General features: G+C 42.5%; 5 protein-coding genes across 10 annotated transcripts; 3 read left to right on the top strand and 2 right to left on the bottom strand.

The window, feature by feature from the left end:
- Positions 1 to 1,318: 1,318 nt before the first annotated feature.
- On the top strand, positions 1,319 to 2,870 carry LOC115738045 (GRAS family protein RAD1-like). The gene is made up of 2 exons (XM_030670533.2): positions 1,319 to 2,778; positions 2,831 to 2,870. The coding sequence occupies exons 1-2, from the start codon at positions 1,319 to 1,321 to the stop codon at positions 2,868 to 2,870; spliced, it is 1,500 nt and encodes a 499-aa protein (XP_030526393.2).
- Positions 2,837 to 20,947, top strand: LOC115736392 (carbamoyl-phosphate synthase large chain, chloroplastic). Its single transcript, XM_030668090.2, has 4 exons — positions 2,837 to 2,997; positions 16,234 to 17,603; positions 17,825 to 18,517; positions 19,151 to 20,947. Exons 1-4 carry the CDS (start codon positions 2,883 to 2,885, stop codon positions 20,702 to 20,704), a joined length of 3,732 nt encoding a protein of 1,243 aa, XP_030523950.1. The 5' UTR covers positions 2,837 to 2,882; the 3' UTR covers positions 20,705 to 20,947.
- On the top strand, positions 3,593 to 8,468 carry LOC115736608 (putative rRNA methylase YtqB). The gene is made up of 6 exons (XM_030668384.1): positions 3,593 to 3,814; positions 4,137 to 4,200; positions 4,350 to 4,542; positions 4,702 to 4,775; positions 5,297 to 5,452; positions 8,213 to 8,468. Exons 1-6 carry the CDS (start codon positions 3,658 to 3,660, stop codon positions 8,334 to 8,336), a joined length of 768 nt encoding a protein of 255 aa, XP_030524244.1. The 5' UTR covers positions 3,593 to 3,657; the 3' UTR covers positions 8,337 to 8,468.
- On the bottom strand, positions 8,949 to 15,552 carry LOC115736561 (thiosulfate/3-mercaptopyruvate sulfurtransferase 1, mitochondrial-like). 2 transcript variants are annotated; one of them, XM_048275217.1, is made up of 13 exons: positions 15,261 to 15,552; positions 15,102 to 15,109; positions 14,537 to 14,722; positions 13,971 to 14,030; positions 13,791 to 13,853; positions 12,662 to 12,786; positions 12,419 to 12,581; positions 11,531 to 11,590; positions 11,303 to 11,361; positions 10,505 to 10,586; positions 9,840 to 9,903; positions 9,403 to 9,470; positions 8,949 to 9,249 (listed from the first exon to the last, which is right to left on the bottom strand). In XM_048275217.1, exons 3-13 carry the CDS (start codon positions 14,651 to 14,653, stop codon positions 9,154 to 9,156), a joined length of 957 nt encoding a protein of 318 aa, XP_048131174.1. In that variant the 5' UTR covers positions 14,654 to 14,722; positions 15,102 to 15,109; positions 15,261 to 15,552; the 3' UTR covers positions 8,949 to 9,153. The 2 variants fall into 2 exon arrangements, with proteins under 2 accessions (XP_048131174.1, XP_030524173.1); XM_030668313.2 differs by lacking the exon at positions 15,102 to 15,109.
- A 769-nt stretch (positions 20,948 to 21,716) lies between the features above and the next one.
- On the bottom strand, positions 21,717 to 24,557 carry LOC115739084. Of its 5 annotated transcripts, none has more exons than XM_048275215.1 (6): positions 24,349 to 24,557; positions 23,720 to 23,811; positions 23,511 to 23,606; positions 23,287 to 23,413; positions 22,376 to 23,192; positions 21,717 to 22,336 (listed from the first exon to the last, which is right to left on the bottom strand). In XM_048275215.1, exons 3-6 carry the CDS (start codon positions 23,594 to 23,596, stop codon positions 22,035 to 22,037), a joined length of 1,332 nt encoding a protein of 443 aa, XP_048131172.1. In that variant the 5' UTR covers positions 23,597 to 23,606; positions 23,720 to 23,811; positions 24,349 to 24,557; the 3' UTR covers positions 21,717 to 22,034. The 5 variants fall into 5 exon arrangements, with proteins under 5 accessions (XP_048131172.1, XP_048131173.1, XP_030527834.1 ...); XM_048275216.1 differs by having other exon boundaries at positions 23,287 to 23,389; XM_030671974.2 differs by having other exon boundaries at positions 23,287 to 23,403; positions 23,511 to 23,814.
- Between the last annotated feature and the right edge of the window lie 558 nt (positions 24,558 to 25,115).

Here is a 25,115-nt window from a genome sequence, read left to right as displayed (position 1 = left end):
AATACGATTGCACCAAACTAATTTTGATTTATGTCCATTTTGACGGTATTGGCACGAGATAAGATAATCCCTCCCATGTCCAGTCTCTCTGGATGTGGTTCAGGGAGCTTAGGAGTCGATGGGCTTTCCCTAGGCCCACCTCTCTGCTTTCTTTACTTGAGCTGTATTTGAAAGGTGCGCATTTGATTGACTAGGCCCACAGTTGACTAAAGCTAGAAGGTTTCCACATCCCTGGCCAATCAATTCTCGTCACAGGAGCTTTTAGTAATCATTTGTGCATCTAAAATTGATACTCAATTACGACATGTTTGGATTTTGCAGAACTTGATCTAGGAACGGGACAAGCCCACCTTGGATGTCTCATTGCTTGTTGGCCGACCAAGAGAAGGAAACAAGGCACATTGCTCCATCGCCCTTGATAAATGTGGGGGATGATTTCATTACCTAAATAAACCGGCCCCTCCCCCCACCACCCCCCTTTTTTTTTAGGTTTTGTCTTTAAGGCCGGCTATTGCGGCAAAAATTCCCTTTCCCTTTCCCTTTCCCTCTCCCTTCACCCTTGTCCCTTTCCAGCTTCCTCAAACCTAACTCCCTTCCCTTACTTCCTGTTCTTATTTCCCTCGATGAGCCGTCATATAATGCTGATACATCCTCCTACCGCATCAAAGGCAACACATCCTTCTGACTGTCTATTCAAAACATTGATCACGAGGATTTTAGGTTGGGCGGATAAACACAAATGCAACGTGACCGTATGACCAATTTTGCTAGGTTTGGAGGAAAAGAATCGTGAAATAGTTTGCGGAAAAGGGTAATGCCTAGCTTTCGTCTGGGCGTCAAAGTCGTTCGAGTTAATGCTCAGAGTTTGGCTGTCAATAAAAACAACAAAAGCACGAGCCACACTCCTTTATTTTCTCAAACAATGCCCAAAAGAAGTTCGAGGAGAGGAGTATGGTTCTAACTGTTGACCTTTCCAGGTGAACCCATCTCTAATAAATAAGGATTGCCACCTTGTAAAGTCTTTAGTAGTATTGGCTAATTGTACATTGTTAACATCTCCTATAATTTCATTCTGGTACATGCCAGCTATGTATTCACAGTATTGACCAATTAGTAGATATTAAAGGTAGTCTTGCTCAAAGCGGATGGAATATTCTCTGTTTTTATCATAGGCACAAGGTATACCTGTCCCCACCGCCTTCATTTATAACGATGTGTCCCCCCAAACTCTTGGGACATTTTTCACTTATCCCAGATCCTCACCTCCTCCACTCCTCCTCCTCCTCCTCCTCCTCCTCCTCCTGCAAAGAGTGAAGCAATGGAAGCTCTGGACGGATGGCTCCACTTCCCCATGCATCATGACAGCATCAACCATGACTTTGCCTTGAGAAGATTTTGCCCTGCCAGGTTAGAGCAGGAACAAGGCCAACCGGGGCAGTGGGAGGAGGAGGACGACACATTGTGGATCCAGATCCATCCGCACTGTTCACCTAATCGCGGCCCTGACAACACCCCTCACCTAGCTTCCTCATCTGAGGTCGACGAGTTTGTCGATAGCTTCATCAACATGGAAGATCATCATATCCACGACAATGTGGGTGAATTCGATGGCACTGTCATATCCTTGGGTAAACTGGAAGAGGACATCGGAGGATTCTCCTCCTCCATGGCAAATGATGCGCGCGGTGGCGATCACCTCCCTCTCATGATCAACAACATTGAAGGGGATGAGATGGACATCATCACAGAGGAGTCGATTCAAAACTCCGAGATTGGTCAAGGCATGGTCAATCAGGAGGCGAGCCAAGGGGTCGACCAAGGGCTCCACTTGGTCCACTCATTGCTAGCGTGCGCTGAGGCGGTGGGTTGCCGAGACATGCAACTTGCCGACTCTCTGCTCTCCCAAATCTGGGGCTCGGTCACCCCACTTGGCGACTCTCTCCAGCGCGTTGCCTACTGCTTTGCCGTCGGATTGAAGTCCAGACTCTCCCTTCTTCACAATGTCAACATGAATGGCACTTTCTCCACAACTACCCCAACCAACTCACCAAATGACATGTCCCCCCCTCCCATTACCAGGGAGGAAAAGATGGAAGCTTTCCAACTCCTCCACCAAACCACTCCTTACGTCGCCTTCGGCTACGTGGCAGCCAATGAAGCAATTCATCAAGCTGCTCAAGGGAGGGATTCGCTGCACATCATAGATCTAGGACTCCAACACACATTGCTCCAGTGGCCCTCTCTGTTGAGAACTCTAGCCTCTAGGACAGAGGGCCCACCAAGATCGCTCCGGATCACGGGACTCATCGGTGATCCTGATCACTCCCCAGTGGTGGAATCTGCCATGACATCCCTCGCTCAGGAGGCTGCTTCGTTAGGTATAACCTTGCAATTCAACATCGTGATGGATCCGCCGACCCCTTCGCTCTTCACCAGAGAGAAGCTCGGGATAGTGGAAGGAGAGGCATTGTACGTGAACAGCATGATGCAGATGCACCAGTACGTCAAGGAGAGCCGAGGCTCGCTCAAGTTGAGCCTCCAGGCCATCAGGAAGCTTGGGCCGACCCTACTGACGGTGATCGAGCAGGACGCGAACCACAACGGGCCCTTCTTCCTAGGGCGGTTCCTGGAGTCGCTCCACTATTACTCGGCCATATTTGACTCGCTGGAGGCGAGCCTGCCTAGGAGCAGCGTGCAGAGGATGAAGATAGAGGGGAATCACTACGCGGAGGAGATAAGGAACGTGGTGGCGTGCGAGGGGTCGGAGAGGAGGGAGAGGCACGAGAGGGCAGATCAATGGCGGAGGCAGCTGGGGAGGGCCGGGTTTCAGGGGGTGGGTCTGGGGAAGTGCACGAGCCGAGCAAGGATGATGCTGTCCGTCTATGGCTGCGACGGTTACACGCTTGGCACCGACAAGGGCTGTCTACTTCTTGGGTGGAAAGGCAGGCCGATCATGCTTGCTTCTGCATGGCAAGTCTCGTCGTCGTCCTCCTCATCACAGCCTTCCGTGATTGGGTCGTCATCTTGAAGTAGTTTGAAGTGAACCAGCGGAAGAAATTGGTCAGGCGACGGATGAATAATGCGGCGGGACTCCACTCCACTCCACTCCGGGATCTTCAAGTTGTATGCCCGGCACCAGCAGCAACCACTTTGAATTCGTCGAAGCATCAAAACTTTTCGTCAGGAAAAAATGATCTCAAATCTTTAGTGTCATTGGTTTTGTTAATTGAGCAGCCCAAGCATGGTCTTCTTCTACTTTACTAACATAAACAGGACGGATTAGTTCTGATCCCAAATCTTTTAAAGTGACAACTTCCTTTCACTCCACAAGTCAAAAATGACACATGACATAGATAGATCCAATGGCTCGATGAACTCCTCTATGAGACGGACAGAATGATTCAAACTCTTGACTCTTGTAATTGCTTTCCAATTCAAACAAATCCGTGACATAAATATTCACGAAAATATTTAAATATAAATTATTTAAAATTAATGAAATTATTTTTATGATTATTTAAAAAAAAAAATGTACGCCTGCGATTCCCGATCCAAAGAGAATATCAGCTCAGCTGAGAGATATAAGTGGTTACCGTCCGTTAGTGGCTGATGTGATGAGCTGGAGCCCCTGGTTGTGGCTCAGTAAGGAGAGGGAGAATGTCGCTGCGATTGCCGCTGACGAGTTGCCGATTGTTCGCGTACGCATCAACTGTCGGAAGAGCGAAGAAGCTGAAACGCCACTTCACCTCCTCTTCCTTCTCTTCCGTGCGAAATGCCACCGCTTCCGTCTCTACCGATTTCCCTATTATTCCCGGTAGCTTCTCTTCTCTCTGCACTACCTTTCTTTCCCCTTTCTTTTTGCACGCATTTGCTTAGACGCGTACCTCGACTTTTTCTGATCAAAGCTTCCTCTTCTACCATCATTTACTGTCCATTCATTTCAACTTTGAAGGAGGAGAGGACGGAAATGATGGGGCTGGGCTTGAACCCTAGAATTGTGGACCAATTCAATCCTGTGTTCCTTTTTTCGTTTCTCACGATTAACGTCTTCTCCTCCACGTTTGGCTGTTCACGTGGTCATGGAAAATTACACTGCATTGATTGATGGAGGATGTCTCGGTGGTGTGAATTCTTAGGACTCGAAGATCAAATGGTCGGATACATATTTGGGAGGAGGAAGGCAACTGATGTAGCTCACTCGTGGGTAGTCCATCATTCCTCTCCACATGTACTTCCTTTCCTGTTGTTTTGCTCAGAATTTGCCTGTTTGTTCTCTTCCCCAAAAGCCTCATAGTTCGACGTGTACCTTCTTGTTGAAAGCCAATGCATTCTTTTGCCCTCTCTCCCAGAGTTTGGAAACATGTGCTTCGAGAGGGTGACGCTGCCGTTGATGCCACATGTGGCAATGGTCATGATACCTCAGCACTAGTCAAACTGGTTGCGGGTGAATCGGCTAGGGGTCGTGTTTATGGAATGGACATCCAGGAAGGTGCTTTACAGAGCACCTCTTGCTTCCTGAGACAATCTCTCAGCCCCCAAGAGGTCGTCCTCTTCTGCACTCGAACTCATTTGTTTTTCTCTTTCGCAATGTGAAAGAAACTTAATGATAACAACTAGATCACTGTAAATCATATTTAGTTTATCCCCTTAAGTTCCATTCCTCTTGCATTGCTGATGCCTTTGGTAGTCGGTTGTGTGCAGATGGAGCTTGTGAAGCTTTTTCCTATGTGTCATAGTAAGCTGGCGGAAATTGTCCCTGAAGATGCCTTGGTGAGGTAATCTACTCCTCAGCATCTCACTTCAGCATTTGAATGGAATAAACTTGACTCCACTCAGTTTGTCATTGTCAGTTTTGCACAACGAACTTTTCATCTTTGGTGCTTTTATCAACACGAGCAATCATATCCTCTGAATCCCTCGTTTTGTAGAAGCAAATCAAACTATTCCTGTATGTCATGTATTCAACCAAAGCTAGTCATCCTGAATATTGACCAAGTTAAATGATTCCTGTATGTAGTGGACACTCAGTTTGCATCTCCTACTCAATATTTTAATGTAAAAAAGGCATCTTACAGCAAGATGCTTTTTCAGATATATACCTTTTCTTGCTTATAGTGTTTTGCAACTTGGCCAAAAGGCTATGCCATCTTGAGATTACGATCAATTAATGACTCATGATATTAGCTAATAGCACGAGTTGATATCCTATTGAATGCAAAGTATATGACTGCATTTCACTCAAAGATCTGCGGTTTCTTTCCTATCATAATTTTTTAGTAGTTGCGGTGCCCTGTAGGCTTGTGGCATTCAATTTGGGCTATCTTCCTGGAGGTGATAAAGCAATAACCACTAGATCAGAAACAACACTACTAGCATTGGAAGCCGCAGGGAGTATTATAGAACCCGGAGGGCTAATCAGCACCGTGGTCTATGTGGGACATCCTAATGGAAGGTAATACTTTTTGTACACATTCTGGTCAAAACCATGTCTTCTGTTAACTACTGCCTATAATTTGTATAGAGCTGATAATTCGTGTCTTGTCGAATCGAAAAAGGAGTATAAAACGAAATGGCTAACCTGAACACGACATGTTTGATATCAATACTAATACAACACTTGCTAATAAAGCGGGTCGCACGACACAAAAACATGATTATCAAGTGTCACTGTATCAGGTGTTGACATAACATGACATGTTAACTGGTAACATTCATGTGCATATAGATAAACGCGTTTATAATTAATTACCTGTGTTAACACATTTGACATGTTTCAATGTTTTTAGACCATATAGTAGTTTAAACTGCCCATTACATCCAGAGTGTATCGCTGAGTCAGGACTGGTATATTTAATGATATATGTATCCCTCAATATGTCTTCACTTTTAAGATGGTGTTGTCTTTATAAATTTTTAAGGAGTGAAAATTTATGAGCTATGGGTATCAAATGGAAATTTTCAAATAAGGACCCGAAGCGGGGTTGTTTTCTCAAAAGAGGACCTAAAGTGGATATTATCTCAAGTAAGGACCCAAAGTGACTAGCTGAGTCTCAAAGGAGGACCCGAAATGGCTAACCGAGTCTCAAAAAAGACCCAAACTCCAAATCTTATTCATGGCCAGGGGTATTTTCGTCCACGGCTATTTTTTTTCTTTATTTTCCTTTTTCTTTCTTCATTTTCACTTTCTTTTGATTCTATTTTCCTTTTTTCATTTTTTTTGGGAACTGGTTGTCGCTTCTTATCTTTAGGGGCATCTGTTCTCTCACCTTGAGAGTGACACAAAAACTTCACTTATTCCACGCCTTCGGCCAACCTAGCAACTGCAATTTTTTGCACTGTTTTTGGTCCTACTTGCCAACAACAGAAGCAGCATTATCCAAGCATCACCATATCATCTTGTTTGACTGACTTAAGCCTCCAGTCAATTAACTCTTGGTTGGTGATCAACAATTTCACGCGAAAGAGCAATTTCTTTCCAGCAGGCGACTATTTCAATCTTAGCAACAGTTTTGCCTCATAAATTTCAAATTCAAGTTCTCCCCTCTTGCGCGAATTCGATCTGTTGAAGCTCCTGCTTCTCCTTTGCAATGCCAGTGGCTTCTTGTAGTAATCCCTCGTTTGGAGACAGCCACTCGCAGTCTACCCCTTCCTCTCCAATTGCCACATTGCTACCATTGGCAAGACTTATTTGAGCTCTCGACAGAAGTCCCAACATCTTCTTCATCAGATGGAGGTCGATTCGAGCCCTAGATCAAGTACGAGCGAGCCATGATCTAAGGCATCCTGAGGAACTCAGGATTTGATCGTTGGAGAAGGCAACCTACAACAAATAACTTCAATTTGTCTTCTCTTCACCGAGATCGACAAGAGCCTACATGACGACGGGAAGCACTGCTGGTGGAGAAACTGATTATGGTGTTGAAGATGAAGGTTATGTAGAGCAAAGATAGAGGCATGAGGAAGATGAAGAAAGAAAAAGAAGAAAAAAGGAAAACAAAACAAAAGGGAAGTGAAAATGAAGAATGAAAAAGAAAAATAACGAAAAAATAGCCTTGGACGAAAATGCCCCTGCCTATGAATAAGATTGGGAATTCGGGTCCTTATTTGAGACTCAAATAGCCACTTCGGGTCCCTATTTGAGATGACATTTACTTTGAATCCTTTTTTGAGGAAACAATCCTACTTCGAGTCCTACTTCGAGTCCTTATTCAAAATTTTCTCGGGTATCAAATGTGCTTAAACATGTCTTGTATCGTGTTAAATAAGATATGTGAACTTAAACGTGTCAATCCATGTTTAAATGGTTTGAATGGGTTGACCCGCATGAGAAGCGATTTTTGTTGTGTGAACCCTTTTATGACGTACCCTGCTAAACCAAAGCTCTTGAATCACGTGTCGTGCGTCGTGCAAACGGATTGTGTCAATAACTGTTGACCCTATATACCCTGTTGGGGAGACAATTAGCTGCCCGTTGGCCCTTGCAATGTGGGTGTAGTTTAAGGAAATATCTGCTGACTGGGTTCATACATAATAGATCGTAGTTTCTATACCTACTTTTTTTTTATCTAGGAAGCTTATAAAATCCATCCAGCAATTTAGGCATTGACCGAATTGGTGTTGTCCATACAATCCAAAAGGTCGAAAGCTTCCCCTTTTTCTGGCCAAAGCCTATACTTTTTTTGGCCAAAGGCCGTGAAGCGTGAAAATAGTGGGAAGAAATATTTGTAGTAACTGAATGATTTCAGGGAGATTTTTGCTGCGATGGTGCATCGGTATTGCACCATGTTTTATTGCATGCGCTTACATCGGAACCGGCTTTCTCTATTGCCGTGTTCTAGTTGAAAACAATCTACCAGAGAAAGTAGAGAAGATCTTACCTGAGTCAGCAGATAGAATGAATACAGGATGGTAAAGTTAAGGGAACAGCCTTATATCCAGAAAGAAGAAAGCTTATCCGTGGGTCAGATGTCGGATCTGGTCTTTCAAGAGTGCAAATAAACCAAAATTAACACCGACCTAAAGACACTAAAATGTGAGAATCTGCAATTGTCCTGATTGGCTAATAAATTCACGATCCATTCTATTCACTTGGGGCTTGGTGTTGGATGGTCATCCCTGATTGAGAGTTCCATCCTTCACAATTTACCATACACAGCGATTTACATTATCATGACATTATATCATGTTCATTGTTGATTTTGGTAAAGTGCAGGGAAGAGTTCGAAACTGTACAAGCATTTGCTTCTGGGCTGTCAACGGAGGATTGGGTCTGCTGTAAGCTACAGATGTTGAATCGACCATTGGCTCCGGTTCTCATTTTCACGTTTAAAAGATAATCATGTAGCATTGGTTTGCTTGCAAATTTTTGAGATTCAATCCTGCCTCGAGAGAGGATTGTTCTGTTTGCACTTTTCTATAACTGTGTGGTTCTCTGAGTTCTCTTTTTTGTCTTTTGTTTCTTCCTTGGCGTATGTCTTTAGTTTGTTTTAAGGTCCCTGTCTCTGCGCCTTTCTTGGTAATTTGTCTATGGAAGTGTTCTTCGCATGTCCTGCCTCAGCTAAATGGGACAAATAGCATAATTGATCTCTGAAACTTGGGAGAAATTCGCAACGTGACATGGCATGGTCCAAAAGAATGAGAAGGTATCACAACACCAAATGTGACTTTTAGCGCAAGTAATTGATTCCTGACATTTTCTATTCATTACCGTAATGACGCCTAAACAAGGATGAAAAGAGAAGCCAGTTGCAAAGCTATGTTTCAGAATCTGAAGCAAACATAGAAGCACGGATAATGTTCAGTCATCTAAGAATCGTGTTCTTTCCCTTTAACAACCGTTCAGATATGCCTATCCAGAAACGGCATCCATACACAAACGGCTAACAAGATATCTTTTTACCAATATGTGCTTACCTGTCGGATTTCCTCGACGATTTTGATTTTTGTCCTTCCAAGAAATCCCACTCATACTCTGCACTAATTTCCTTTATCAACGGACACAATTGCCATGTTCAAAACAATTTGCAATTGACAAAGGCAAAATAAAACCACATTTGTCTTGTTCAATCTCTCTTGTCACATTCAAGCAGCCGTAATGTAAACCTCATACTGAGAAATTCGGTGGCAAGTATCGTTTGGAAGTGCTCTTTTATCTTATGATTTGTTGACAGGAGTGTCAGATTCCGCGCCCCATTCGGTCCATGATCCATCATAAACGGCAACATCATGCTTCCCAAGACGATGGAGTCCCTAAGGAAAAAACACAGATATGACCAGCACTTTCCTCATGTATTCACTTATCACGGTCCTTACATCTGTCAAAAAGACTACAACTGTTTTGATTGGAGGATTTGAGTCTCCAAATAAAAGCCTAAGACTAACATTTAGGAAGAGAGAACTTACCAATGCAAGAATGCAAGCTGTAACCCCAGTACCGCAGGAAGTTACAATGGGACTTTCCAAAGAGATGCCTGTAGAGACTTACGTGAGACAGATCGATGCAAATCTCAATTTCCAACTGTGATCAGACATTTTCAGTTTGAAAAATGTTCAAATCTTCTAGCATTGTCACTTCTCCATAGTGACTATTGAGATCACATTGAATCATGTGAAATTGTCTCCAAATCGAGAATAAGAACAGGTAGATAAAGGTTATCTCAGCAAACTTCTTGGATTTTAGGAGCCATAACTAGAGAATTAAGAAGATGAAGTTGGAGGAAAGCAACTATCAACAAAAATGATTTTAGGTGCTAACCTTTAAATGTACCTCTGATAGAAGTGAATTGAATGAGGCTAGGAAACAAAAATGTTCAAGGACATAGGCAAAGAGAAAGGTATACCTTCTTCATCAAATCGCTTTTTAAGCTCATCAGGCGGCAACAATGTCTGCGAAGAATCCAACATCTGTGAAGGGGCACGAAGAGGTCAAGCATCATGACTTGGCATAGGAAAGTAATCCATCATATTAAAGTTGTCTTCTGCTTACATTCCAAATTTATTCCAACATTTTTTTTTTTTTGGATGATCCAGGATCCGCCAATCGTAATCGGGCTTCGCCCTTTCCGACAGCGACTATACCTGGAGGGAGGCTGGCCCCGCAGCCCATCAGCAAGGGCCCCCCACTTAAGTCCGAGAAACGCGTTAGGAGAGTTTCAAACCCCTGACTATGGCTTACGCCGGCACCAAAGGGTTTGATTCTCACCAAACACGCCATGCCCGTGGTGGATAATTTATTCCAAATTTGATCCCCACAACCACCGAGAAAATACATAAAAAAAAAAAAAAGAACAACAAACATGCACCGCATCGTACAAGGATATGACATAGGAGAACATTGCTTGCACTAGAACTACAAACTCAAAAGTCATGCTCAAAGCTCAAGCAAAAACCAATTATAGACTGCAAAGTGCAAGTAAAATGTTGATGTAAACCTACATTTTAAGGAACTCTTATAAATCTTCAGGGTCATTAACGAAAAAAGTAACCCTTAAAAGTAGATCACTACCTGTGCAAAAGGAACACATTTGCTTCCAGGTACATGGCCGCTCCGAATTCCCTTTCGAGGCTCAGGCACAGAACCATCAAATCTACAAGAATATTTTAGCTTTAGGAAATTCGTAAGGGCAAAACTAAACTTAGTGCAAGAAGGCGAAATTGGATAACAATATATCTCTAGAAAATTTCAGCAGGCTGTAATAATGCTTTTGGCGGCGGCGGCTTTAGTTCTCACTTGTCTGCTTCTATCGTGTGATGGCTACAACTACTCTATCTACAAAACTTGGAAACTGTATTCACGTTATTGCATGCTTGTGATTAAGCAAGATGATCTAAGTTGCAGTCTTCTTCTTATTTAAGAAATAGCCATGAAATTACAAGAGAATGTAACTAGGAGTCTTCTGTTGTGCTTTAACCTTATTAATAACATGATTCCACAGGCACTTAATCCACAGTTCAATTCGAACAACCCAAATGAATACCTTTTCTGAGCGCAGAATACCTTTATTGAGCGCAGGAGTGGCAAGATACTCAAGTTCTATATCATAACAAAATGATCTTTGCTGTTAGAGAAATGGGGAAAAAATCAACATCTAGAGCTAACAATCCATTTAAGCTTGGCATATACCTTTCATTATATTATAGCATAATCAGAATGCGAGAACAAGTTTACAAAAGAATATTTTGTCTAGCCAACTGCTAATGTCAGAGCCAAGGCACAGCAATCTGACACTCAAATCAAAGAACACAAGCAAAAGTGCGACAAGCATTAGTTAGAGAGAAATTCCCAGGTATGAATGAATTATACCTGGCCTTTGACCTGGCATCAATGTGTTGGTGACTCTTCTCCTCAATGTTTCCTTTGACCTACAATTGAGAATAGGAAAGAAAATATGTAAATACACGGGGAAATTTGAAGCCTAGGAGGACTATGACTCATTAGTATATTTCATTCAACCAGAATATAGCAAAAAGATAACAGCGTAACCTAACATCTTCATAATTTTAAGACATTAAAAAAAATTTCAAATTCAACCTGATCAAGTGTCCAGACAAGATGTGGCTGAAATTTAGTCTCAAATGTGATTGGGCCAACCTACAATTCAGAAAGCAATGAAGAAAAAGATAACATGAATAACTTCAGGGCATGAATATAAAAAGACCACAAAAAGATGAGTTCAATATTCTCCAAGAAAAGTATAGACTGGAAAAGATGTCAAAGCATCAGTATTCAAGGAACATGACATCAGTAAACTAGCATACAATTCCTCTCAAGTGACTTATTAGTATTATGGAGAAGATGATTCTTGATATACAAAAATAAAAAAGCAAAAGAATATCTCCACAAGCCCTGCGTAGAACAAAAGCCGTCATAAAGGTGCCATGGGAGACAGGTATCTTTTTTAAGCATAGATGAAACTGGGTCATATTCAAATTTGTGGTATCGACATGGAAGTTTTGGTAAGATAGGAATTTGTCTATAAATATTTTTCAACCGCACGGGTTAGAATGCTAGAACTAAGTACAGAGCAAAGGAAGCAAGATGTACATTTGAACACTCGAAAGACAACTTGAAAATGGGTAGATCGGATTTCACCATTTGTTTGTGCAAGAGAAGTCAAAGAAAATAATCCAACTTTCAGAGTAAGCGCAAAATGGATAACTATTGAATTCTAACTAACCATTCACTAATAAAGAAAATGAGCCAACTCTTATAAGCAAACATCACAAACACATGCTCCAATCAAGCATGTCAAGACTCTTTGCCCCCTAAAAATAGCAAATAGATCCTAAGTTCATCTTTTTCTCCCCAAGGTGATGTTCATTGTCAAAACAAAAACGATACTTTGTGCTTCGCATAGAAGAATCCGAGACTCAACATCATAGCAAAAAAAATATGCAAATCTGAAATCAGTCCACTTACTGCCTGTCCCTGATACACTTTCTCTATTGCCTCGCTGGCAGCACTTGCTTTTAAAATAGCATCACCTGAAGCACTTGATTCGACATCATAACCCGATGCTCGCCATCTTGGTAGACCTCCATCCAACACCCAGACTCTTTCATGCCCAAACACTCGGAACATCCTTTACAAAGTACATTGATGAAATAGATAAATATCTGAATGAAAACACGATTATAAACCAATCATTGACCTGTGACCCACCACCAGACACGAGCTGCACTAAAAATCCCTTTTCCATCGTAGACAACCACCCCTTCCTTGTTTTGAATTCCAAGAGAAGAGACAGCAGCAGCAAAAGCTTGCTCAGACGGTAGCATGTGCGGTAGCTAACAATTTGTCATCCACATATTGCCAGTTAGTAGACAGACAGATAATGAATAATCGGCAATAAATAGAGAACATTAAATGTTAAAATGTAATGGACTGCATTCATTACTCAATAGCATCAACATGCTTGACAAGGATTAAGAAAATAAAACACAGGAAAAGATATTGAAGCTACTTTTTGTTATGCTAAGACGTGCATAAAAGTACACGACAAAGGCTATTAAAGGTCCACTTTTGGCCCTATATTACAAACTTCTTAGTTTGACAATTGATGAATGCTTCAGAAAGTAATGGAAAGAAGTAAATGAAAATTCATTCATCTGTCTATGCCATCTAGACTGAAAGAGAGCTTAACAAAATAAACATGAATCGACAGAAAAAACTTGCATGCACTGTCATTCAAACTCAGCTAAGAGCTTTTTAAGGAATAGCAAACTAGAAGCCCTAGCTCAAATTACAAATTAACCCATGCAAATCTAAGCAACTACAGTCCTGTTATGTAGACGCACACATCTCCAGATAAACCTGGCAAGATAGTTGCATCATTGTAGAACTAGGCACACACCCATGCTTTGTATAATATGTGGATAAAAATATAAATAGCGATTATTATACAGTATATTTCACACAGTAAAAATAATATCTTTACAGAAATGTTTAGATATTTTTTCTTATATCTCAAGATATGCACTTCTTGTCCTATACATCTTAAGTATTCTTTTTACATGGACTGAAAAATGATAGTCTTACGTAAGAAGAAGTCACAAATGAAACTGAGCAAAATGATTAAAAAGCGTTGTAAATATATTGCTCCACCTGCAGTAGCTTTCACTATATACACATAAGTGCCAACTAGGCTGAACGACAGGATGAACGAATGAGTAGGGTATTTATCTCACAGAATACCGCAAATGTCTATGAATCCATAGTGCTGGAGAAGGTGATGCAAAAATGCATATAGAAGTGATCAGAATACTTCAAAAGCTTAAGAAAACAATCTCACATTTGTAGTTCGATCTGCTATTCCATCCACGTCAAAGAAAAGAGCACCAGGAATGTGAGCAACCTGAATACAGGAGATCATTCAAATCAAGTTCAATGAAAGACATCAATTAATCACATATAGCAACCATCCATGAATCAGCATAGTGCAAATTGAAGCACAGCATATTCAATTTATCACCTGGTACTCCTGAATTGGATTCCGTTGCTCATCTGGCATATACCATGATGCATCTAACACCTGTAAAAGGTAAAATAACTAAGCAATGTTCTCAAGCATTTACTTCGATGAGCTTTTAAATGAATGTAGGTTTCTTACAGCACCAAACAGGAGGACGGAGAGATATCACACAAGGTGAACATGTAAATTGAAACTAATATATAGAATGGGCCACAGTGGAGCAATTTCTCTGAAGTCGCAAATAAAAAATGTAGATCAATGAAGTTCATTCGAGTTACACCAAAACTAGATAAAGTCCCCTTATGTACGTTTCTTCCAGCCCCCAACAGAGGTGAAATCACTCATGATGCGGCTTGTATCAGCAAAAATGGAAAATCTTCTTGCCCAACTCAATTGTTATATTGTGAACACCATGAGACATGGAAGGATAACTAGTAACAGTTTGCCACACCGGAGGAGAAGCAGAAACAGGCATGCAGCATAGCTAGATTTTCCAGGATAAAGACGTTGACTTATTTTCAGACAAACATGGAAAAAAGCCACTGGTAACAGGATATAGCCTGTACCTTCAAGTCAGGCTCTCTGAGATTTGCATGGAGCCAATCAACCGAAACAACAGGTCCACTTGCAGACACAGATTGTGTGGAATAGTCAGCTCTCGTTTGGAAAACTGCAGAAGCCATAGGATGAAAAGTTGGACAAGATCGTCGGGCTGCGAACCTCGAGCCACGCGAGGTGCAATAAGTTCTCTTCTGCAAGTAATTGTGAAAGCGACACACATAAGTAAGCAAGTATAGCTTATAATGACAACCAAAAACAACTGAACCTTACATGAGGAAACCATCATCCAAATTGATTCATTAACCTCGTCAGCTAAGAAGGCCTAGCCCAGTGATTCGAAATGCAGGGTTCTCACGCTCAAACTCGTTTTTAAGGGAAAATTCAGCGAAATTTTGATTCCGAAACGCTTCACTTCACAGGATTATAGAGAAATATTGACACATGAGCATTGTCCAATGATAAGGACCAAGAAAACGCATGTTTTAGCATTCCCAGACCCGTGTGTACACATGATGACTGACAATAACTACGTGACATTCGAGGACGATAGCTACAAAAGAGCAAACGAACAATTAAAACTTGAGACCTTCCCCACGAATACGACCACCCCAACTGGAAAGATAAAACTGAAAAATCACCGATGTAATTGAAAACCAGAACTTTAAGACGAAACGTTAGAGAATCCAAAACCCAGTACAATGGAGGAGGGGAGCATGAGCTTACAGTTACGGTGAAAAGGGAAGTGAAAATCGGAGCCTTGTTAGCGGGAGGCAGTGAGAAGCAGGTGAAACGATGAGCAAGAAAGGTCCTTGCGATGAGGGATGATGCCATTTAAGCTGCTACCATAGATTTCAGTCGCGATCGGTGCTTGATTCGTAGATGCGCTCGCTATCTGCCAAGGCTGCCACTGAGTCCTCCTCTCAAAGCGCTGTCTTTGTCCGAGGCCCGACGATGCCGTGGCCGCTGCTGCTGCACAGCTTGCTGTGCTCCTTGTGGGGAGTGGGATGCACCGGACTATGATTTAATTCTGCTTGTTTTATCTTTTTTTTTTTTTTTGCTGACCCTAGAAAGGTCACACACACACACAAAAAAAAAAATTATGATTGTATTTCTTTTTGATTTGCAGCTAATGAAGAATGGAAAATAATTTGCCTTCTCATGTTTCAAATTGTCCTTTTTAATCATTTTTCCATATATATATTTTTATTTTTATATAATTATTTCTTTTATCTCGATCAATCTTGCTTTTATTTTATTTATTTTTGGATTCATCAACCGCCGACCTCAACCAGTTCGGAAAAAAAGTGATATTAATGTTCAGGTGGAAAAAGCTAATTTTTAGCAAAAGGGGTAGCTCTTTTAGGAAGGTAAAAATTGGGGAAAGCTGGGAAATGATATTTATCATGAATGAAGTTGGACTCCAAATCGAATGAATTGCCACTGTAGAATGGAGCACGAGCCCGGCCCGCAGCTATACACATAAACCCTAACTCTCTTTTCCCTTCTTTCTTCTTCTTCTTCTTCTCGACTTTTTTATTGGGGGGGTTGTGTTGGAATGTTATTAAACGACGTGACGGAGGATGGGACGCGCCCGCGGCATAGGCACACTTCGCACTCTCCCCATTCGCAGACAGTGACGAGAGAGAAGAGAGAGAGGGTGAGAGCTCCTCCTCTCCGAGGGGTCTTAGCTTCATCGTCATCGTCATCTCCTTCCTCATCTTGAGCAAAATGGGTTTTTGCATGAACCGCTGGGACCACCTCCCCTCCAAATCTCTCTTCAATCCTCCATCTTCTTCTTCTTCTTCTTCTTCCAGGACTCCCCAGTTTCGCTTCTTTCTCTACTCTCCCAAGGATTTGTCTTCCATCTCCAAGACTCCCAAGCTCTTCTCCAAACTATGGCCCGCCCCGCCTCTCCTCCCACCTCTCCGGATGATCACCAAATGCGGCGCCGCCCCCGGTTCAGCCGACCACGCGCTGCTCCACAACGCGCCGGCCAAATTAGGCAAGAGGACCGACTTGAAGAAGATCATGATACTCGGCGCCGGTCCCATCGTCATCGGCCAAGCCTGCGAGTTCGATTACTCCGGCACCCAAGCCTGCAAGGCCCTCAAGGAGGAAGGCTACGAGATCGTTTTGATCAATTCCAATCCCGCCACTATCATGACCGACCCTGACTTGGCTGATAGGACTTATGTGACCCCAATGACGCCTGAACTGGTCGAGCAAGTTCTCGAGAAAGAGCGCCCCGATGCTCTTTTGCCCACAATGGGCGGCCAGACCGCGCTCAACCTCGCCGTCGCGTTGGCCGAGAGCGGGGTCTTGGACAAGTATGGTGTCGAGTTGATCGGGGCGAAGCTCGAGGCCATAAAGAAAGCGGAGGACAGGGATTTGTTCAAGCGGGCGATGAAGAACATAGGTATTAAAACTCCTCCCTCCGGTATAGGAACCACTTTAGAAGAATGTATAGAAATAGCCAACGAGATTGGGGAGTTTCCCTTGATTATTAGACCTGCATTTACTCTGGGAGGAACAGGAGGTGGGATTGCTTATAACAAGGAGGAATTTGAGGCCATTTGTAAGGCGGGTCTGGCAGCGAGTTTGACGAGTCAAGTTTTGGTGGAGAAGTCGCTGTTGGGTTGGAAAGAATATGAGCTTGAGGTGATGAGAGATTTAGCTGACAATGTGGTTATTATATGCTCCATCGAGAACGTTGACGCTATGGGCGTTCACACGGGGGATTCGATCACGGTGGCGCCTGCTCAGACTTTGACGGATAAGGAGTATCAGCGTTTGAGGGACTATTCCATTGCAATAATTCGGGAAATTGGGGTAGAGTGTGGTGGCTCGAATGTGCAGTTTGCAGTGAATCCTGTGGACGGAGAGGTGATGGTAATTGAAATGAATCCAAGAGTGTCGCGATCCTCTGCGCTGGCATCCAAAGCTACCGGCTTTCCCATTGCCAAGATGGCTGCAAAATTATCTGTAGGATATTCTTTGGATCAGATTCCGAATGACATTACCAAGAAGACACCTGCTAGTTTTGAGCCATCCATCGATTATGTGGTGACTAAAGTAAGGATTTCCTGATTCTATTTGTTGCTCTATTTTTGTGTTTCCTTCTCTCTGTATGGAGTACATTTTCAGTGGAAAATAGCCAGTTTTCGTCTCTGCTTATATTTGTGCTTTGAGCTTTCTCTAGTAAGACCGTGGAACTTGTTGAAACCACATAACTTGGAAGTTTTCGTCTCGGTTTTGTCAGTCTTTCTGTTCATCTCCATCTTTGTTCAATGCAGATCCCTCGGTTTGCATTTGAGAAATTCCCTGGGTCTCAACCAGTTCTTACAACCCAGATGAAGTCTGTTGGTGAATCAATGGCGCTAGGCCGTACTTTCCAGGAATCTTTTCAGAAAGCAGTTCGATCCTTGGAGTTGGGCTACTTTGGGTGGGGTTGTGCTCAGGTAAAGGAACTTGATTGGGATTGGGACCAGTTGAAATACAACCTAAGAGTCCCAAACCCAGATCGAATGCATGCCATATATGCCTCAATGAAGAGGGGTATGAAAGTGGATGATATTCATGAGTTGACTCACATTGACAAGTGGTTCCTCACACAGCTTAAGGAGCTTGTAGATATAGAACAGTATCTTCTTTCTCGTACCTTGTCAAATCTGACAAAGGATGATTTTTACGAGGTGAAGCGGAGAGGTTTTAGTGACAAGCAGATTGCCTTTGCAACTAAATCCACTGAGAAGGAAATCAGAAAGAAGCGGCTATCTTTGGGTGTTAACCCAGCATATAAGCGTGTGGATACTTGTGCAGCTGAATTTGAGGCGAACACTCCTTATATGTACTCATCCTATGATTTTGAATGTGAGTCAGCTCCAACCCAAAGGAAGAAGGTTTTGATCTTAGGTGGAGGACCAAATAGGATAGGGCAAGGGATTGAATTCGACTATTGCTGCTGTCACACGTCCTTTGCTCTTCAGGTTTGCCTTATCTTCATGATATGTCCTTTAGTCCTGTGGAGTTATGTTTTCAATCTGTATCCATCGTACATGTCAAGTTTTCAACTAAATTCTCATCCTGTGAAAATTTAGGATATCAGCTGTCACCCAAAAAAAAAAGAAAAAAAAAGTTAGGATATCAGCGAGGGATTTTCCCTCAATGGGAAAAGTGTGGTTTGGTTTTTTTATTATATTGCATGTCCCCGGGTCTCATGGTAATCTCGATTTCGTTGAATCTTTTCTTGCTACCAGATCTGAGTGTGCTGGAGTTAGGTTATCAGTGAGGAATTTTCCCAGTTGGATTTATTTTTTGTTGTCCTGCATGTCCCTGCGTCTTGCGATAACCTCATCGAATCTTTTCTTCCTGATCTTAGAGTGCTGGAGATTAGATCTTTGTAAAATCTTATGATGCCCTTTTCCATGCCACTCTGCCTTTAATTATATCCAGCCATTTTTGTTCGTAAGAATTGTGGAGATCATGTTACCAGATAATACTTCTTCTCATGCAAGTACAGACCTTTTTGCTGTAAATGCTGTGAGTATTATATACTCTTCAAAATGTTTTCACCTCTCTTCTGGCCATATTTTTCAGAGCATTTGGTCTTATTTTTGCAGAATGCAGGGTATGAGACAATTATGATGAACTCGAATCCTGAGACTGTATCCACTGACTATGACACAAGCGACCGTCTCTACTTCGAGCCGTTGACAGTTGAAGATGTCTTGAACATTATTGATCTGGAGAGACCGGATGGCATCATTGTTCAGTTTGGGGGTCAAACGCCGTTGAAGCTGGCCCTCCCTATCGAGCAGTATCTAGATGAGCATAGGCTAACAAGTGCCAGTGGGGCTGGGCTTGTCCGCATATGGGGCACATCCCCCGATTCTATAGATGCCGCGGAGGACCGGGAGAGATTCAATGCAATTCTGAAGGAGTTAGAAATCGAGCAGCCTAAAGGAGGGATTGCCAAATGTGAAGATGATGCTCTTTCCATTGCAAAAGATATTGGATATCCAGTTGTTGTTCGGCCTTCCTATGTTTTGGGTGGCCGAGCGATGGAAATAGTGTATAGTGATGACAAGCTTTTGACATACCTGGAAAATGCTGTGGAGGTGGACCCAGAGCGTCCTGTATTGGTTGACAAGTATTTATCAGATGCCATTGAGATTGATGTTGATGCACTTGCAGACTCTAATGGAAATGTGGTGATTGGTGGGATCATGGAGCACATTGAGCAGGCAGGGGTCCATTCTGGTGACTCAGCATGCTCTATTCCTACAAAAACAATACCAGCTTCATGCTTGGCCACAATTAGGACTTGGACAACAAAGTTGGCTAAGAGGCTCAATGTTTGTGGGCTTATGAATTGTCAATACGCAATGACAGCTTCTGGAGAGGTATTCTTGCTTGAAGCAAATCCACGTGCTTCCCGAACAGTCCCATTTGTGTCTAAGGCAATTGGACACCCATTAGCGAAGTATGCTTCCCTTGTCATGTCTGGGAAATCTCTTCATGACCTAAATTTCACTGATGAGGTCGTCCCTCGGCACGTGTCCGTAAAGGAAGCAGTTCTGCCCTTTGAAAAGTTCCAAGGATGTGACGTTTTGTTGGGGCCTGAAATGCGTAGCACTGGTGAGGTCATGGGTATTGATCATGAGTTTCCTAGTGCATTTGCAAAAGCTCAAATTGCTGCTGGACAGAGGCTACCACTTTCTGGGACTGTCTTCCTCAGCTTAAATGACTTGACAAAGCCCCACCTCAAAAGGATTGCAAAAGCTTTTCTGGATCTTGGTTTTAAAATTATTTCAACATCAGGGACAGCTCATGTTCTTGAATTAGCGGGTATTCCAGCAGAACGGGTGCTGAAGATGCATGAGGGGCGACCCCATCCAGGTGATATGATTGCTAATGGAGAAATTCAGTTGATGGTGATAACTAGTTCGGGTGATTCACTTGACCAGATCGATGGACGACAGCTGAGAAGGATGGCCCTTGCCTATAAGGTTGCCATAATAACAACTGTTGCTGGAGCTTTGGCAAGTGCAGAGGCAATAAGGAGCTTAAAGAGCAGTTCAATACAGATGATTGCTCTTCAGGACTTCTTTGACGACGAAGCAATAAAAGCACAGAGCAATAAAAGATTGCAGTCTGTCTCTAGATCCCTATGATTGACCGTGCTTGCTTTTTCTCTAATCTAGATTTATCGATGTCTCTAAGATGTCGGATGGTGTAAGTTTTGCCATTTTTAGAATGTCATTGTACTTCGATCTAAGTCATCTTTTTTTGTTTTTTAAGCAGACAAAGTCTGAATTTGGCGGTCGTAATATTGAGAAACAGCTTGTATCTACATGTGAGATGACTTAGTTAATCGCTTCACACAGTCCAGTTAAATGGAGTGGACGTTGGTTGCATTCGATTGTGCTTTGTTTTCCCCTATGGTTTCTTGTTTCATTCCCTTTGTTCTGGGGGAGGAGAAGACAGAGGGAGCTTTTTATATTGATTCCAAATGTATTTGCCTGCTGTCCAAACGGTGTGAGCATGAGATTGAATTGATGAGAAGAGTACATACTTATGCTTCTTATATCACTCGCAAAAATGAGTTTGTTACTGTGCTGTGATAAGTCACGGAGCATCTAGAGCTCACAAGGAATCTAACAGAAAAATCTATCGCAATGGTGTGATAGTATTCACATTTATATAGTTTAATTTTTTGCTCGCTGATATGATTCGTAAGTCTGAACCTAACGTTTAAGTTGAAAAGATGCTTATAGTATTTTTGGTTTGAATTTCAAAGCAATGAACTTGTTTCATGATCTAAAAATGTTCGCCAGCTGCATGACACCCACTGACTACCGTGATGGCTTTATGTGACATAGAAAGATCTTCTGAAAGCAATTTCACAGCAGTCGTTGGGAGAATTTATGGTTTAGAAGGAAGATAGAGGAAGCATGCAACAAGAAAGGTACTTTCTCAATCGCTCACCCCTCTCATCATTCACGGCATTCGACACCCATCTTCATTAGAAATTCAAGAATGAGAACTCAGAGCACAAAATACATGTAAGTTTCTAACATCGAATATCTACCCGGGTGTCGGTGAGATCTACCATGAGGGATCCCACTACTAGGTTGTTTGATGCTGGAACCTGTCTTGCATGCTCTCTCCAACCAAATTCTATTGGCAAAACTCTCATCAACATACGGTAGTTTTCACCAAATATTGGACTCGGTGGCATCCTTGGTGCAGACTTTTATTGGACAGACATTATCTCGACCACGTCCACTACTCATGCAGGTAGTTCCACTCCTCTACCTTCAATAATTTGTTCCTGGTTCTGCCATTCAGCAACGAGGTACCCACTATCCACCTTGCTATTCTAATCGATCATATTATCGATCTCCGTAAGGTTGGCCGTGTTTCTCCTTTCTCCCGTGGAGATTCCTGATCCCTTTTCTCTTGGTTGAGCTCTCCTATTTAAACTCCAAAGTGCAGAGCTAGTCACAGTACTTCGTATTTTCTCTTCTTTCTGGTGGACTTGCTTCCGCCCATTGACAACTTCCAATCACATTGCCGTTCTGATGCGTCAGTTTCTAAAGGCTTACGTAGCCGCTTGAACACACTCTTTCTCGAATTAATCACTGCCTCAGCCTTCAGAGCAGGATTTTCATCTTTTGCTGTTTTCGTCCAAGCCTCATGCTTCAGCTGCAATTTTTCCATAATGTCGCCGACTGATATTACCACATCAACGGGATTATGCTTTTCTTGTATAGTTGCTTTCGTCAAACGAGAGAAGACGCTTCCTTTCTTGCTCGGAATTGGAGAGTCAGAGAAGACGCTTCCTTTCTTGCTCGGAAGTGGAGAGTCAGAATACAAACGCTTGACACGGGGAAGGTTATCAGAGCCTTCTAAATTATTGTTTTGACATCCGGAAAGAGAATTCAAGCGATTGTTATCTTCCTTCAGTTGGTGGTCGGTCATGATTCGTAAAGGGATGATTGCAGAGGACAATTCGCCAATCATAGGGAGTATTTTGTTTTGTGGATCGAAGGTACAGAGTTCACTTGGACCCACAGAAGTATCAGCACCTGAAATAATTGGATTGTATGGCTCGAAGCAGGGTTTGTCTATCCAAAAACTAGGTATTATGGATTCGTCTTCGTCTTCGTCTTCGTCTTCTAGTGAACTCTCATCGTCATGAAAGGACAAAGGTATGAAATCACCAAGATCAGCATTCAAACAAGAACAAGCATTATCTTCTGTAACACTGCGAAGTTGGATCGACTGACTTCCTAAAGCATTGGCACACTGAGTTTCAACGGCAGGTAAGTTTTGTCTTATTTGAGAAGGAGAAGGACAAGCAAGACTAATACCGTCAGATGAAACTCTGGTTGTGCTCGACTTGTCCATAGTTTCAGAAACCGGAGAGAAACAATCTTCTGGAAGAGTTCTCTCAGAATGAACAGACAACTTTGCGGTCAGATGAGATGACTGGACTTCAGCATCTGCATTGGCAAAATGAGCACCTTCTATTTTTCCATCGAAATGCAAAGATCTGGGACTACTTTCTACAAATTCAGCTTTTGCGCACGAATTAAAATCTGTACCTTTCGTTTCTCCGATCTTTCTGGAGTCAAACAAACAAAGAAGCCGGTGAACCTGAAAGTGGGGAAGTTGGAAGGATGAGTTCTTCTTCAAAGGTTATTACCATCCATTATCAGTCGTATTATTCTTGAGAAGGCATATTCCCAACCTGACCATAGGAGAGACCGAAATTGAATTTGTTGGCACTAAAATAGTTGTCTTCAATGGCCCCCCGGAATTCTTGCTCAGAAAGCGGATAACAGTGCCATATCCTGCTAACTCGAACCTGAACAAAGCTAAGATGCCGAGGAAGCAAGCGGCATATTCGGAAGAGCCAAATGGTGTGCTCTAATGAAGTAGTAAGAACTGTAAACAATAAAGAGAGCCAAGTACCTGAGCAGGGAACTGCTTCCCTGATGAAGTATAAGCGGAGGAGATGATGTTAATCTCACCGTTCGAAGCTGCCTCAAAGACACCATGGAGTTCCCTCTGCTCGTACTCGAAGAGGAACAGAATCATTCCAGCTTTGACTCTCCTCACAAAATCAACATGGGAAGATGGAAGGCCAAAGAGCATCTTCTCTAGACATTCTTCTTTCGTACCGGTATTCGACATGAATATTGCACCAACTTCAGGAAGCTGTCCACGAATCATTCTCCTCCCGGTGTCCCTGACCTTCAGAGGCGGCCTTGCACTGCTAAAATGGCATAACTCAAGATGCTTAACAAATGCGCGCGCGCATGGAAAAAAAAAAGAAAAGAAAAGAAAAGAAAAGTTCAACTTTTAAGCAAGTTCGAAGCTCGAAGCACAATCGAATTTAAGCGCGATTAGGTGCGAACTATAATTATCCTTCATCACTCTCCAAAATATAATGGAACTCCACTCATTTTGCGTCCCTCACAGTTTTGCTGCATCTCCAGATGGACATGAAATACGACCGTACACCGAAGACTAGCTTAGACTGACCTCACATCACAACCGTCGATCATAGACCAAAAACATAAAATTTCAGGTCAGACTAACTAGTGACCGATGTAGCCACGAAATGTGGCATTGCAGCATCTTTTCAGTGCTCCGGAGTAAGCAAAAATCATTACAACGCTCCTAGGATGAGCCTAGCGTACGCAGCACATGCATCATGAGCCCAGAGCACCGCCGAATCCAACCTTATTTAACAGGGAAAAGGTGAAAAGCCAACAGAGTCGCAGAAACCAGATTGGAGTGCAGTTACCTGCGTCCCATGGATGGCGAGCAGCGAGCGAGCTATTCGGGGAATGCGCAGAGGCGGAAGAAACCCTAAATCGAAGAAGCGGAGGACGAGAGAAATGGTAGATGAAATGGAGCCGAACGGGTAAGAAGAAGGGTCTCCAGCGAAATGATGCAAAGGCGTTGGGAATCCGCTATTAGCTGTGGATTATGGCGTCAGCATTTTCTTCCAACATATGCCGCCACGCCAAGTTGAAAAGAGCGAGAGAGAGAGAGAGAGCGTGCAGACATATATCTTCAGCGAAGGGGCTGAGGAAAGGAAAGGTGGGACCAAGACGACACGTGGCGTTTCTGACCACAAAAAAAAAAAAAAGAGGACACGTGATGTCACGTGTTGATACACGAGTCGGTCTGTGCCGTATTTTGTCGGTTATCTGCGTACATAATTTGGAGACCATCTTCATAGAAAATCAAATACAATTTAGAAAAAAAAAAACTAATTTTATAAAAATAAGAAGTTTCGGGAAACCTGATTAAAACAATTTAAAATAGTTCAAAGACTCTAAAAACTTTCATCCAAAGAAATAAAAGCTCATGTCTTACCTCATTTCAAAATTTCACTCGCATTTTTATAATGGTATATAAGTTGATTTACAAGGATTTCGCAAATGAGCTCCCATAGTATTTGTTAAATTTCCAAATTATAGTTTGATATTATCAATGTTTTAATCAAATAAAATAATGCGAAGGTATAATTCTTTCTGATTTACAATATGTCATTTTTAGTCAATG

Source organism: Rhodamnia argentea, chromosome 2, assembly GCF_020921035.1.
Source record: "Rhodamnia argentea isolate NSW1041297 chromosome 2, ASM2092103v1, whole genome shotgun sequence".
Classification (NCBI taxonomy): Eukaryota; Viridiplantae; Streptophyta; class Magnoliopsida; order Myrtales; family Myrtaceae; genus Rhodamnia; species Rhodamnia argentea.
The sequence above is the reverse complement of the archived record's forward strand: the minus strand, read 5'-3'. Positions and strand labels throughout refer to the sequence as shown.